Source organism: Falco naumanni, chromosome Z, assembly GCF_017639655.2.
Source record: "Falco naumanni isolate bFalNau1 chromosome Z, bFalNau1.pat, whole genome shotgun sequence".
Lineage (NCBI taxonomy): Eukaryota > Metazoa > Chordata > Aves > Falconiformes > Falconidae > Falco > Falco naumanni.
This window is the reverse complement of record NC_054080.1, coordinates 74,790,494-74,804,170: the sequence shown is the minus strand read 5'-3', so window position 1 is coordinate 74,804,170 and position 13,677 is coordinate 74,790,494. Positions and strand designations below refer to the sequence as shown.

The window sequence follows — 13,677 nt, the reverse complement described above, 5'->3', positions numbered from 1 at the left end:
ATATAGGTTTTATTGCTGTGACTCCTCAGCATCACTTCTTAACCCCAGGCAACAGGCTGCCTGCAGACTTTCAAAGGTTGGGGTGCTCTGTCTGTATCAAGGGGATATTCCTGCTCTTTTCTTTTGACTGTATCACCTCACTAACTCCTGTATCTAATAGGCTCTGCTTTCAGAACTTCTGTGCGGGAGTACGGCTGCAGGCTGGGAAGACAGGCCATGGTTAGAGATATGCTTTTCTCTAACGTTTGCCTGTACTACTGTTTTTCTAGGGCTGACTCAATCCCAGTGTAAGCAGCAAGTTTTATTATTCAGTAACCCTTTCTTCTTATTCATTAACAGACATACGTGAATTTCAACCGTAGCCCTGCTGACTTTGAACTTTTTCAGCACTTTCTGCTTTGGACTTCTTCCCTGCCTGCCCATTTGCCCTTGCCCACTCCCTGCTGTGCTAGGGCTCAAGAACAGCATTGCAAGATTTAGCCATGGTAATGATTGCCAGCCCTGAGCCACTTCACTCATTGCCCTTTGGAGGATGCAAACCCCACAGAGATACCTCAGCTCCAGACAGCACCAATATTTTTTTGTGATGCTAAAATAAGCCTATGGCTGTAAATATGTTGTGGGCTGCGATCAGCAGCAGTGCCAGCATGGAGACCTTGTGTTGCCCATCCCTATGGCCATGGGGTCCGTGCAGGAGCTCGGCAAACCAAGGGGATGGCAAGGGGATGGTGGCAAGGCAGTGATAGAAAAGGGGTGATGGACAGAGGGTGATGGCAAGGGGGGGGGTGGCTGCCCCTCCTGCCCCCTGCAACCTTCCCAGAAGAACTGTGCTCATTATCACAAACTTCAGCCATGCTCCAGGCAGCACCTGCTTGCTGAAAAAACAGCCAAAAAACCCAGCAGCTCTGTGGGACAACCTACTTTGTCATGCAGTTAATCTATAAAACGGAGGGAAGCAAACACTGGGGCAGAAATTTCCCACAGGCAGCCAGCTCTCTGACCAGGGAGCTCATGTGGGCAGGGGCGCAAGAGGGCCGTGGGGCTCCCGCAGAGAGGGGAGGGTAGTGTTGAGATGCTGGCAGCAGAAATGCAATGCTCCCCCACCTGGGTAGTGATGAATTTTACCATGGGAGAGAAAAAGGAGCTCAAATGTGAGATCAAAGGGAAAGCAAAATTTGGGAAGTATTTCTGAGGTGGTACAGAGAGTTGTCTCCTTTTCAAGAAAAGGCGCTTTTGTTGGTGAATAGGCCTCCATCAGCTCTTGCGTCGTGAATTAAGACGGGAATTAAGACGCACATATTTTAGGTAACTGCCTTGAAAATCATTGAGGAATGGGTGAGAAAGTCCAGTGTGAAATGAGCCACTTCTGCTTCCCCAGCCAGCAACTATAACGTAAGGAGAATTATATAAATATGTACTTAAGAGTTATTTAAGAATCCCTGTGTAAATACAGTTTTTGTCAGCACTAAAATGTAACATCCAAGGTATTTGGAGAATGTTTGTTTTTTCATAAACAAAACAATTTCCTTCCAACAAAAGCCAGTTTGTAAAAACAGCAGCAAACCTTCACGCCAGCCCTGTTCACAAGAAGATCAGGTGCTTTGTAGCTTGATCTGTAGCTGCTTCAGAACTGTGGAGGGGGACAAAGCAAAGCCTTGAAGGGAGCCCAGTGGTGGTGGGGTTTGCATGAAGATGCTTCGTGAGGAGAAGCAGGGTGAGGCCATGTGCTGTAGCCGATCCTGGAGTGCATTGGAATTAAGGGTCTTTGGCAACCCTATACACCCTGGGCACAACCATGGGATGGCAAATGGGTAACAGAAGGGAAAACAGCTTCTGAGAGGGGTTTTCCCCAGCTGGGCATCTGTTGTCATTGACTTGCAGCAGACAGGGGCTCCCTGTGAGGTGCTATGGAAGTGTGAACAGGGACTATTTCAGCAGACGCTTCTGGGAATATCTGCCTGCAACCAACCTCTCGTATTGCTGGGAACTGCCAATTCAGAAACACCCAGATTGCACAACACCCTGGCCACGGCTGCCACCCACAGACCTGACTAATAAAAAGGCAAGGGAGCAGGCACATCAGCAGAGACCTGAAAGGACCACATCCCTGGGTACACCAGCTGTCTGTCTGCTGCAAGGATGCTGCAAGCAACAGCCTTCCTCTTGCTCTTCAGCCTGGCACTGGTGGCTCCCAGTCTGTCTGCAAAAAAGGTAAGTGCAGGGCTGGGATTCACAGGGCAGGGGGGCTGTGGCACCGATACTGAGTCCCCTCTGCTCCAGTGTGTGCTGACTGGACACTGGATCAATGACCTGGGCTCCAACATGACCATCCTGGCCGTGAATGGAAGAGGTGACTTCAGTGGCTCCTACCACACAGCTGTGACAGCCACCACAAATGAGATCCAGGTGTCACCGCTGCAGGGGTCCCAGCACCGCTCAAACCAGAAGAGCCAGCCCACCTTCGGCTTCACCGTCAACTGGAGCTTTTCAGGTTCTCCTTTCTCAGCTTCCCTGTGGTGTCCCCAGATTTCCCCTGCCCTCCCCTGCAGTGTCCTTGATGATCCCCTGCCTTCCCCTGTGGTGTCTCTGATGCTCCCCCATCTTTGACCCTGGAGGTCTTTGGCTGGTGTCCCCTCCCAGTCCCAGGGCACACAGGATGCACCAGGAGCTGGAGCCTGCTGCTGTCTGCCCATCCCCATGCGAGACCCCAAGCTCTCTAATCCCTCCTGCCTGCTTTCCCCATCACCACTGTCCCCAGAGGACAAGCACAGCCCAGGTCTACTGTCCCCTGTGCTGGGACAGGCTGCAGGGCCACAGCTTAGTGCTGACCTGCCACCCTGGCCATGCTCCCCTCCACCTCCTGCCTCCTCCCCACAGACTCTGTCACTGTCTTCACGGGCCAGTGCTTTGTGGACAAGGAGGGAAAGGAGACTCTGAAGACCATGTGGCTCCTGCGGTCGCGTGTGGACAACATCAATGATGACTGGAAAGCCACCAGGTGGGCCCACTGCCCCTTGCCCTGCCCAGGTCCCCTGCACTTCCCTGGGGAGGCCAGGGCTCTCCCAGCCCGTGGTGCTCCGTGCTTGGCAGAGCTGCTGCCAGTGTGGGACTGAGGAGGGGGTGCATGGCCTCCCTGGGGGTCCCACCAAGGTGCAAATGTTGGGGGGTGGGGAGAGGGACGGGGCTGGGTGGGTATTTGGCACTGGGAAGGTGCGTTTGTCTCGTGCAGGGCTGCATTTCCCACCCTTACATCTCCTCCTTCCCTGTTCCTGCAGGGTTGGCATCAATGTCTTCACCCGCCTGCAGTCCCAGAAGGAGTGAGGGTGGCAGTGTGAGGGGTCCCAGGCCAGTGGCAGCGCCGAGGGATGTTCCCACCCACCCCCACACTCCCACCCACCCACTCCCACTTCTCTCAATAAAGCTTTGCTGCAAACGTCCAAACATGTCTCTTGTCGTGTTGTGTCCCCCCCCCCCCGGCCCCAGCTGCGCTCCCTCAGGCCCCCCACCCTGCCCAGGAAAACAGGACCCTGCTCAGTCTGGCATGGTGGCCGGTGGCCCGTCTCCCACTGGGGTGACCCTTGGCAAGAGGCCCGGCATGGGCGGCCGCTGCCTGGCTGCAGCCCCCTCTGCTATAAAAGAGGCCGAGCAGGTGCAGGGCAGCAGTGCAGCCGGAGCCGGGGCACTGGGCACAGCCACCGCTGCCCTCGCTGCCACCATGGGGAGCCCCAGCTGCTGCCTCCTGCTCACCCTGGTCCTGCTTAGCTCCTGCGCCGCTGCCACCAGAAAGGTAAGGGCAGCCAGGGGGTGGGTGCAAAACTCCCAGCTTTGCACTGCCCTGCTTTGCCCTACCACAGGAGGGAGAGGTGCTGGCGAAGCCGATGCCCATGCCACTCGTCCCGGCTGCCATACAGAGGGGCCATGCCAGCCTCAGACATACAGGGCATGCATCTCACTGTGTAGGCAAGCTGGAGGGGGGCTGTGGCTTGGCACTGCCCAAGACACCGACACAAGCCCCCTGTCCCCAGTGCAACCTGCAGGGCCTGTGGAGGAATGAGCTGGGCTCCAACATGACCCTCTCAGCCCTGGATGCGGTGGGGACCTTCTCAGGCTCCTACCACACTGCTGTGGCAGCTACCGACAAGCAGATCCTGGTGTCACCCCTGCAAGGCTCCCAGCAGCACACGAGTGCCAAGGGGCATCCCACCTTCGGCTTTACCGTGCAGTGGCAGTTCGCAGGTACAGCAATACCCGGGGCAGGCAGCCGTCCCCAGCCCACGCTGGGAGTGGGGTGCCCGTGGCCCATCCCCCATACCCTCTGTGGCACCCAGAGAAGCCCTGGCTGCGGCCACAGACCAGCGGCACGCACTCGCCCCTGCCGTGGGATGTGGTGGGGCAGGACCGGCTGGGTGTCTGTCCCTCTGGGACAGGTCGGGGTGCGTCTGTCTGTCTGCCCAAGGGACATGGCAGGGGCGATGCCCATCTGTCTGTCCAGGTGATGTGGAAGCAACCTATCTGGGCAGTGTGGCAGGGAGGGCTGTCTGTCTGTCTGTCTGTCTGTCTGTCTGTCTGTCTGTCTGTCCAGGGCATGTGGTGGAGGGTGGCTGTTTGTCTGTCTGCCTGGATCAGGTGGCCCAGGTTCCCCTGCCTGGAGGCGCAGGCTCTGAGCCCCCTTCACTCTGAACCCTACCAGACTCCACCACCGTCTTTGTCGGTCAGTGCTTTGTGGACCGCCGTGGGAAGGAGACACTGGAGACCACATGGCTCCTGCAGGAAGAGGTCCCATCCCGCAAGGATGCCTGGAAAGCCACCAGGTGAGCCCTGCCCCTGCCACAGCACCCCGCAGCTCTCCCTCCCCTCCCGCTGACATGGATTCCTCGCAGGGTCGGCACCTCCATCTTTACCCGCATCAAGTGATGGGAACAGAGACCCGAGCTGCCTGCACCCTGATGTCCCATCTGCATCTCCGAGGCTCTCTCCTGCGCATGTCCCAGGCTGGGCTCCCACCTGTTCCTAGCAGCGTGACTGGGAAACACAGTCTCGCCTTGCCCTGCTTCCTCCCAGTGCCTCCCAGCAGACTGCTGGCAGAGCCCCCCTTCCTAAAGCTTGCTGCCCCTCCACATGGATCTGAATAAAACTTCCTCTGCCTGGCAGAGAGTTGTGCCCCATGTGTCCCTGGGGTGCAAGAAGCCCCTCTGTGGCTTTGGTCAGAGCAAGGTGGGTATGTGTGATGGCTGGGGGAGGGCAAGGTGGTGTTTTGGGGGTCTGAGAAGGATGGGGGACAAGAGAAGGAGAGCAGCTGGGTAATGCTGTTTTCTGACCATGGCTTCAGGCCTTGCCAGGTACCTTCTTGCCTAGACACCTGTTTGCGGCATCCACAGGGGCCCTGTGGTGGGTGACCCCAGGCAGCATCTCTGGTGTGGAGCAGCAGGATGCCCCATGGTCGGGGGTCAGAGTGAATGAAGGCTGCGTGCAGGCAAGCCAGCACACTCACCTTGCCTCATCCTGCATCTCTGCACCCCAGTCCACCCTGTCTTCCCATTAAACTCAATTTCCAGCCACTGCTTTGTGGGGGGTGCTCAGTCCTAGGGAGAGGACTGGGTGCCATCCCCCCTAGAGGGGACCACGGTCACGAGCTGGGAGCCTCAGGTGTTGGGGTGGTCCAAAGTCTAGGTTGGATACTGGAGGGACCAGGGGAGGCACCTGGGGCTCTAGGGGCAGCTACTGGGCAGACTGAGTAGCTAAGGCCAGATACTGTATCTGTATATATGTATATATATATGTAGATTTGCACTGTATATATGCACATATGCATGTATTTCCCACTAACTGTCTGTCACCCAACTAGCCAGAGGGTGGAACAGGGTAAGTTTCCTATCCAGTGCTCAAATTCACAGAACAACATTGCCTGTACACTAAACTTTATTTTACCAACTCAGCAGCAAAAGAAAACATGCACATCAAACAAGGGCACAATGTCATTTGCACATCTAACCCCCTAACTCACTAATTCTCCACTTCAGCAATTCATGAAGTTTCTAACTCACAAGTTGCCTAATCTTAATGCACAGTTACCAACTCAGGTTCCTCTGAGCACCCCTGGGGAGAAGCCACATGAGCAGGGAGAGGTGTGAAGGGCTCAAGGGAGGGGGCTGCCTGGGGGCTGCAGGGTTGCTGGGGGAAGGCACTGTCAGATAGAGCAGGGACTTCGGGACAGCAAGCACACAGTGCTCTGGGAAAGTGTCAGAGTGTGTACACCATCCTCTTCCTCTCACAGTGTGTCTGCCCTTCCCCATTCTTCCTCAGCCTCTGCTCCCCTCTCTCCTTCCCTGCTGGGCTCTGGGGCTACTCTCAGCCCATGCCTCCCTGGCTCCCAGAGGCTGCACAGACCAGAGCCTGCCCAGGCTACGCCCTTACTGGCCAAGCCCAACTGGTTGATGTACCTGGCAGTCCAGCTTTTGATCAAAAGCCACCCCTGCATCCTCATCCTCACCCCTGCATTCTTGGCTTTATGCCTGCATCCTCACATTCAGCCCTGCGTCATCATCCTTACCCCTACACCGTCATCTTTACTGCTGCACCCTCATCCTCATCCCTGCCTTCCACACCCAGCCTCTCAGTTCAGCCCTGTTGCACACTGGCATTGCTGGCACTGCCCAGACCACGCTGGGCTCATTCTCATGCTCACTCTCCCAAAATGCCAGCTGTGGCTGTCACCAGCACTGTGAGTGTGTCCCCAAATGCTTCTCCAAATGCTCTACGAGGTTAAAGCCTCAGAACCTGAGTGGGAGTGGGAGAATGAGGCTGGGAGCCATGGCAGGCAGAGCCCACGGCAGGTGGGGGGGACAACTCGAGGCCACCAAGAACCACATAGGAATGGGGATAAGGCTTCATTTCTGTCCTTCATCACCCACCCCCCCAGCTGCAAACTCCCGGTCTCTTGCAGTTTTCTAAGACAGTGGCTCTTGCAGTTCATTCTGCGCCTCCAGGCAGGGGAACCTGGGCCACCTGATCCAGGCAGACAGACAAACAGCCACCCTCCACCACATGCCCTGGACAGACAGACAGACGGCCGGACAGACGGACAGACAGATGGACAGACAGACAGACGGACAGCCCTCCCTGCCACACTGCCCAGATAGGTTGCTTCCACATCACCTGGACAGACAGATGGGCATCGCCCCTGCCATGTCCCTTGGGCAGACAGACAGACGCACCCCGACCTGTCCCAGAGGGACAGACACCCAGCCGGTCCTGCCCCACCACATCCCACGGCAGGGGCGAGTGCGTGCCGCTGGTCTGTGGCCGCAGCCAGGGCTTCTCTGGGTGCCACAGAGGGTATGGGGGATGGGCCACGGGCACCCCACTCCCAGCGTGGGCTGGGGACGGCTGCCTGCCCCGGGTATTGCTGTACCTGCGAACTGCCACTGCACGGTAAAGCCGAAGGTGGGATGCCCCTTGGCACTCGTGTGCTGCTGGGAGCCTTGCAGGGGTGACACCAGGATCTGCTTGTCGGTAGCTGCCACAGCAGTGTGGTAGGAGCCTGAGAAGGTCCCGACCGCATCCAGCGCCGAGAGTAAGGCTTAATTTCTGTCCTTTCACCAGCCCCTCAGCTGTGAATTCTGTCTCTTGCTCTTTGCCTTAAGCAAGCAGCTCTTGTAGTTTACTAAGAGAGCAGCCAGGGGACAGATGACATAAGCAGCCTGCTAGCTGAGCAGTGAAACAGAAACCAAAACAACAGGGTTTCCAGGAATCCAGCAGTGACAGTGTCACTGCCACCACCGCCTTGCCGAAACCATCATTCTCAGCTGCCCAAAACTTCCTCCACCCCACCCCCACTTCCCATGTCCTGTCTTTGGTGCTTCAGCACCTGTCCTGCTGCCCTGCTGCAAGTGCCCATCCCGGCCCGATCCTGCCCCGATGTTCACTGGCTTTTTGATCTCATCTGGTACATCTGACCACGGCTGCCCACCTCCCACCTGCAGGGCCCTGGGGTTTTCCGGTGGCTGTTGGGGCAGGTTCACTTCCTTCATCTGCCAGATCCCTAAAGCCACTGCAGATCACCACCCATCCCTGCACCTATACTTGTGCCCTGCCCTCATGACTCCTCATCCTTCTGGCCGTACGCTGCAATGACCGGGGTGTGGTTTGTGGTGCAGGGGCTCCTGCAGGGCAGGAGTAAAGCCCAGGCACAGCCCTCAGCCAACAGACATGGGGCAGGGACCCTCAGGATGAGCCTTGTCAGTGGTCAGCCCCAGGCAAACCCCTCCTACATCCTTGTCCCTGTCTCCATCCCCGTTCCAGTTCCCATCCCCATGCCCATGCCTGTCCACATCTCCAAGTTCCCATTCCCCTACCCTATCTGCAACCTCACCCCCATGTCTACCTCCCTCCCCATCGTCCCCCCTTCCCCATCTCCATCCCCCTCCCTGTCCTTGCCCCTTCCCCGTCTCCATCCCTCTCCCCGTTCTCCCCGCTTCCCCACCTCCATCCCCCTCCCCGTCCTCCCCCTTCCCCATCTCCATCCCCCTCCCTGTCCTTGCCCCTTCCCCGTCTCCATCCCTCTCCCCATCCTCCCCCCTTCCCCATCTCCATCCCCCTCCCCATCCTCCCCCCTTCCCCATCTCCATCCCTGTCCCCGTCCTCCCTCCATCTCCATCCCCCTCCCCATCCTCCCCCCTTCCCCATCTCCATCCCTGTCCCCGTCCTCCCTCCATCTCCATCCCCCTCCCCATCCTCCCCCCTTCCCCACCTCCACCCCACTCCCCGTCCTCCCCTCTTCCCTATCTCCATCCCCCTCCCTGTCCTCCCTCCATCTCCATCCCCCTCCCCGTCCTCCCCCCTTCCCCATCTCCATCCCCCTCCCTGTCCTTGGCCCTTCCCCGTCTCCATCCCCCTCCTCGTCCTCGCCCCTTCCTCATCTCCATCCCCCTCCCCATCCTCCCTCCATCTCCATCCCCCTCCCCGTCCTCCCCCCTTCCCCGTCTCCATCCCCCTCCTCGTCCTCGCCCCTTCCTCATCTCCATCCCCCTCCCCATCCTCCCTCCATCTCCATCCCCCTCCCCGTCCTCCCCCCTTCCCCATCTCCATCCCCCTCCCTGTCCTCGCCCCTTCCCCATCACCATCCCCCTCCCCGTCCTCACCCCTTCCCCATCACCATCCCCCTCCCCGTCCTCGCCCCGCTGCCGGTCTCTCTCGCCGGTGCCGCCCAGGAGTTTCCAGGAGGCAGCGGCGGGGCCGGGCCGGGCTATAAAGGAGCCCCTGCCGGGGCCACATTAGGTTTCACCGCCGCAGCCCGATGCGCCGCCGCGCTCTCCGCACCCTCGCCCTGCCCGTCGGGGCGGCCCTGGCCGCGGCCGCGGCGGGGCAGCAGGTGACAGCGGGGCCGTGCGTGGGGGCTCCTGCGGGGGGACACGCGTGGGACACTCGCTTCCCAGGGGAATCGGCATGGGCACGCGTGGGGGTCCCGGGGTCCGGGGAGGGGCACGCTCGGGAGGCGCACCCGCGGGAGGAATCCCCGACAGCATGAAGACACCTTGCTCCGGGGGTACACTGATGGGAGCTCCTGCCGAGGGGGGTGGTCGGCGGGGGGGGCGGGGATGCTCCGGGGTTGTGTGTGCCCCGGCAGGGATGTGCATGGGGATCTCTTCCCTGGTGCAGGGGCGCGTATGGGGACCCCTATCCCCAGGGACATGCAGGGGTATTGGGGCAGGGATAACCTCGAAACCCTGCCCCAGGGGGCTGGCTTGCCCCTGCCGGGGGAGGTGCAGCGTGGGAGGGGACAGGCAGTGCTTGGAGCTGGAGCCAGAGCCTTGCAGGTGGGATGCTCCAGGGCTCTGGCTGTGCCACCTCCTTGGCTGTGCAGGAGCTCACCATGAACCTGAGGGCCCTGCCCATCCCCGTGGGCTCCCCACTCGTGCCACACAGTGGTGCCAAGCGCAGCACACGTCCCCACAGGCATGGGCAGGCATGTCCTGGTGTTGCACGGTTCACCTGGCAGCGCTGGAGCAGGGGTCCTGCCTGTATTACTGCCTGCCTGGGGCTCCTGCCTTTAGCTCTTCACCTCTCCCCTTCTGCTCAGCTTACACCAGCTTTTGGCCCTCCTGCCATGGCTGAGATGGCAGCAACTTTATAAACCATGTCTCTTAAAACTGAGTGTGTGAACACTTGTGGGGCTCCAGAGACACTTTGCTTGCCATCACCTACAGCTTGCCCCTATTTTCTTTCTTTTCCAAGCTTCTCTGCCAGGCAGCTGAGATCCCCAAGGAGGGAAAGGTTGATGTGAATGAGGAAAAGGCAACAGACACTAGCTGGTGGCTGGGCCGTAAGCAGAAACACCCCGCAAAGAATGGCAAGGTGGGTCCCAGCACTGTGGTCATTAGAAGGGGTGTGAGCAGGGGGCTCAGCCTGCAGGGCAGTGCAGTGCCTGTGTGCAGGCAACCCCCAGGGACACATCTGATTGTCCCCTGGCAGTGCAACCTGACCGGCTGGTGGGAGAATGACCTAGGCTCCAAGATGCATGTGTCCACAGTTGACAACCAGGGCAACTTCTCCGGCGAGTACTACACTGCTGTGTCGAACACCCAGAAACCCATCAAGCCGTCCCCCCTTGTTGGCTCCCAGCACTTGGACGAGGACGGGCAGTGCACCTTTGGCTTCACTGTCAACTGGAAGAAGTTTTCTGGTTGGTAGCTACTGTGCCTGGATAGGGTTCTGGAATGGGGAGGGGAGCTCAGGCAGGTCCCAGCACCCACCCCAGTCCCTCTGTGCCCTCTCCTGTCCCCAGTCTGTCCTTCCCTGATCTCTCCCCACTCTGGATGGTGGGGAGACAGCAGGATACCTCCTGAAACACTGATCGGGCTAGGCAACATTGAGAGTTGCTTTGGTAGCATCCCTGCCACAGAGCATTTCCCTGCAAATTTTGGGATCCACACGGGCTCTGTGAACATTAAACACACTGGTGCTTTTGAAGCCCCAAAAGCAGCTGGGGTCCCACTGTGATGCTAAGTTACTGTTCCCCCAGACTCCACAGCTGTCTTTGTGGGCCAGTGCTTTGCTGTAGATGGTAGAGAAGAGCTCCTGCAGACCTCCTGGCTGCTGCGGGAGAAGGTCGACTCCCTGCCCAGCAACTGGAAAGCCACCAGGTGAGCCAAGGGAAACCCAGCCTGACTGGGATCCTGCCCCTCTGCTGGCTGAACACTAAGGGGCTTCTGCTTCCCTACAGGACTGGATACAACACCTTCACTCGAGTGGGCTGAAAGGAGAAGAGAGAACCACCTCCAGTCAGCTGAGCTTGGGAGACCAGGAAATCACTTAGTAACATCAGTGTTAATCAGCATTTGGGATTGTTATCAGCTCTGAATGATGTCCCCAAAACCCAAATAAAATTCTTTTTTTCCCTCTAAACCCAACCTTGTGCAGTCTGTGGATACGTCCTGGGGAAGCTGGGTAAAGCACTGCAGTGGGTACGGGCTGAAGCTCTAACCCCATTATTCCAGGAAGAGTCTGGCCCCTGGAAAGCATCTTTTCCAGCCCAAATGGGATGGTGTGTCCCCAAAGTGACCCTCTGACACCAAGCATGGGCCAGCACTGGCTCTTCCCTGCTCAATGCTGCACAATGTGATGGAGGGTAAGCTGGGGAGCCCTTCTGTACCCAAAAAAACTCCCCAGCTCCAAGGCAGGCAGATGCAGAGTCTCGGCTGTGTCCATATTCCTGGCAAGCAGCCAGGGCTGCTCCATGCTGGCAGGACAGCACTGGTAGCTGCAGCACATCCTGCCCCAAAACTCTTCTTAGGGAAATGTGTGTGATTTACTGGAAATCAGACGTCCTGCAATTCCAACCCAACCCTCTGCAATTCTGGCTTTATGACTTACTGTGATGAGCAGGGATGGTGCTGCCTCAGTCACACCACTCAGCCAAACCAAATGATTTCCAGGAAATCCAACTTGAGTCTGTGGGACACCACAGCTGTTGTACAGAAGTTCCTGTGAGTATGCAGGGAGTAGTGTGGCTTGACTTGATGAACATGTTTATGCACAAAACCAAAAGTGACAGGTGCTGCCTAACACTCAAATCCACTGAGCGATGTCTGGGGTGAGGAGGCGTGTTCACAGTCTTGAGTTGCTTCAGTAAAGACAAACACCTGTATATCTGTACTAAATCCCCAACTCTGTGCTGAACCACCGGGCTCCACTGGTTTTCCAGAACTGACAATCCTTGATGAGGGCCAGTCAGCATGCAATGATTAACTCAGTCCCACCTCACCATGAGTATCAATCTGGCATTTAGAATCCTCTGTTTTGAGGACGAGAACTCCAACTACTGGACAGGTCGATGAGCCTGGATTTCTTCCCCCCAGGCAGGGATGCCTCTTTGGCAAAACTTGTGCCTCTGACTATGTTGGATGTTACCCAGGAAAGTATTGTTAACACAAGCACTGAACTCTCAACCCGAGTTCAACTTTTGCAGTAAGTGCATTTATCAAAGGCAATTCTGAATTTGTCTGTCACCATAACAGATCATCTATCTTTTCAACCTTGTGAAACTGTTTCAGTGAAAGGCCTTGAAAGGGCTCTGATAAGTGCCCTTATCACTGATAAGTGATAAGTTGACACTGATAAGTGGTTGTACATGTAACCCTTTAGACCTACACGGTTGACCAAGTCTGAGACTAGGATTAGATCTATCCACACTTAGATTCCCCTCTGAGAAGGAGTTTAGAAAGCTCATGACTCAACAGGTGAGCTTTTTTGTCCCCTGGCCACGCATCAGACTCACATCCATGATGTGACAGGGTCTGAATCTGAAACTTGGTCCTCAAGGGGTTCAGTCCCCAAATAACCCCAGATGGTGCTGCACGCCCTGCACTGGTGCCCTGCCTGGGATGTGAGCAGGATAAAGGCAGGAGTCGGCTGGTGGGGCTGCTACCTTCTGTGGCTCACCCGGTTTAGCAAATCTCATGCTAACAGCATTCATGGCTTTAGCAAGTTTTCCACCTGCTCTGCCTTAGCCCACCTTGTTGCAGACTTGCATGTGGTTTGCTTTTCACTTTTTTCTCCCTTGGGTCCATCTTCTGCTTCTGGACTGATGTTGCCATTTCCTTGTTGGTGCCTCCCTTGAATTTCTCCAGCTTTTTTGATTCTCTTACAGCCTTTCTGAGCAGAATGCTTTTATACCACCCCCCTGCTATGGTGTCATTTGGTCTGTGCAGGCTTTTATCCGCTTTACAGGAACTTAAGAATTAGGAAAGAGGGTGACAGAGGGACCACAAGACTCTGCTCTTACCCTGAAGTGTGTCCAGCTCAGCAGTGGGGCACCCCGCTAAGCCTGCAACCTTACTGCATGCATCCTCCTGATTTTATTATTGCCTTCATGTCAACATTTCTCCAGGGCAGGGCTCCCAGGAGGCTGTACAGCCATCCATATGGTGCTCCAGCAAGGCAGCAGTGCTAACCATGGTTTGAGAAGTCTGCAACCCCCTCTAGGTAGCCCTGGTGCCAGTGAGAAATGCAATAGGCATGGGCTGACAGAGCTGTTTGCAAGGCTAATCCCTGCACAAGGGCACTCAGCAAGGCTGTGATGCATCCAGTATCATGGTTTTGGAGTAGCAGGTGATAGTACATGGTGTGCCAGGGTGCCTGCAGGCATCTGGGGGAGGCTGTGGCTGAGGATGCGCCCCT

General features: G+C 57.2%; 3 protein-coding genes across 4 annotated transcripts; all 3 read left to right on the top strand.

Annotated features, from left to right (window-relative positions):
* The first annotated feature begins 2,072 nt into the window (after positions 1-2,072).
* Positions 2,073-3,441, top strand: LOC121081671 (avidin-like). The gene is made up of 4 exons (XM_040580865.1): positions 2,073-2,211; positions 2,281-2,491; positions 2,878-2,998; positions 3,276-3,441. The coding sequence occupies exons 1-4, from the start codon at positions 2,140-2,142 to the stop codon at positions 3,319-3,321; spliced, it is 450 nt and encodes a 149-aa protein (XP_040436799.1). The 5' UTR covers positions 2,073-2,139; the 3' UTR covers positions 3,322-3,441.
* Positions 3,442-3,675: 234 nt separating this feature from the next.
* LOC121081320 (avidin-like) lies at positions 3,676-5,344 on the top strand. 2 transcript variants are annotated; one of them, XM_040580253.1, is made up of 4 exons: positions 3,676-3,787; positions 4,026-4,236; positions 4,691-4,811; positions 4,881-5,344. In XM_040580253.1, the coding sequence occupies exons 1-4, from the start codon at positions 3,716-3,718 to the stop codon at positions 4,912-4,914; spliced, it is 438 nt and encodes a 145-aa protein (XP_040436187.1). In that variant the 5' UTR covers positions 3,676-3,715; the 3' UTR covers positions 4,915-5,344. The 2 variants fall into 2 exon arrangements, with proteins under 2 accessions (XP_040436187.1, XP_040436186.1); XM_040580252.1 differs by lacking the exon at positions 3,676-3,787 and having other exon boundaries at positions 3,832-4,236.
* A 3,925-nt stretch (positions 5,345-9,269) lies between these two features.
* LOC121081733 (avidin-like) lies at positions 9,270-11,368 on the top strand. Its single transcript, XM_040580962.1, has 5 exons — positions 9,270-9,370; positions 10,234-10,353; positions 10,471-10,681; positions 11,021-11,141; positions 11,222-11,368. The coding sequence occupies exons 1-5, from the start codon at positions 9,296-9,298 to the stop codon at positions 11,253-11,255; spliced, it is 561 nt and encodes a 186-aa protein (XP_040436896.1). The 5' UTR covers positions 9,270-9,295; the 3' UTR covers positions 11,256-11,368.
* The last annotated feature ends 2,309 nt before the right edge of the window (positions 11,369-13,677 follow it).

What these genes read in the sequence shown, in the direction of transcription:
- LOC121081671 (XM_040580865.1), top strand. Translation starts at nt 2,140, where the DNA reads ATGCTGCAAGCAACAGCCTTCCTCTTGCTCTTCAGCCTGGCACTGGTG. An exon ending in CCAGTCTGTCTGCAAAAAAG is followed by an intron (nt 2,212 to 2,280) that starts GTAAGTGCAGGG and finishes CCTCTGCTCCAG; the next exon opens with TGTGTGCTGACTGGACACTG. An exon ending in GATGACTGGAAAGCCACCAG is followed by an intron (nt 2,999 to 3,275) that starts GTGGGCCCACTG and finishes CTGTTCCTGCAG; the next exon opens with GGTTGGCATCAATGTCTTCA.
- LOC121081320 (XM_040580252.1), top strand. Translation starts at nt 3,879, where the DNA reads ATGCCCATGCCACTCGTCCCGGCTGCCATACAGAGGGGCCATGCCAGC. An exon ending in CGTGCAGTGGCAGTTCGCAG is followed by an intron (nt 4,237 to 4,690) that starts GTACAGCAATAC and finishes GAACCCTACCAG; the next exon opens with ACTCCACCACCGTCTTTGTC. An exon ending in GATGCCTGGAAAGCCACCAG is followed by an intron (nt 4,812 to 4,880) that starts GTGAGCCCTGCC and finishes GATTCCTCGCAG; the next exon opens with GGTCGGCACCTCCATCTTTA.
- LOC121081733 (XM_040580962.1), top strand. Translation starts at nt 9,296, where the DNA reads ATGCGCCGCCGCGCTCTCCGCACCCTCGCCCTGCCCGTCGGGGCGGCC. An exon ending in CGGCCGCGGCGGGGCAGCAG is followed by an intron (nt 9,371 to 10,233) that starts GTGACAGCGGGG and finishes TTCTTTTCCAAG; the next exon opens with CTTCTCTGCCAGGCAGCTGA. An exon ending in CAACTGGAAGAAGTTTTCTG is followed by an intron (nt 10,682 to 11,020) that starts GTTGGTAGCTAC and finishes CTGTTCCCCCAG; the next exon opens with ACTCCACAGCTGTCTTTGTG.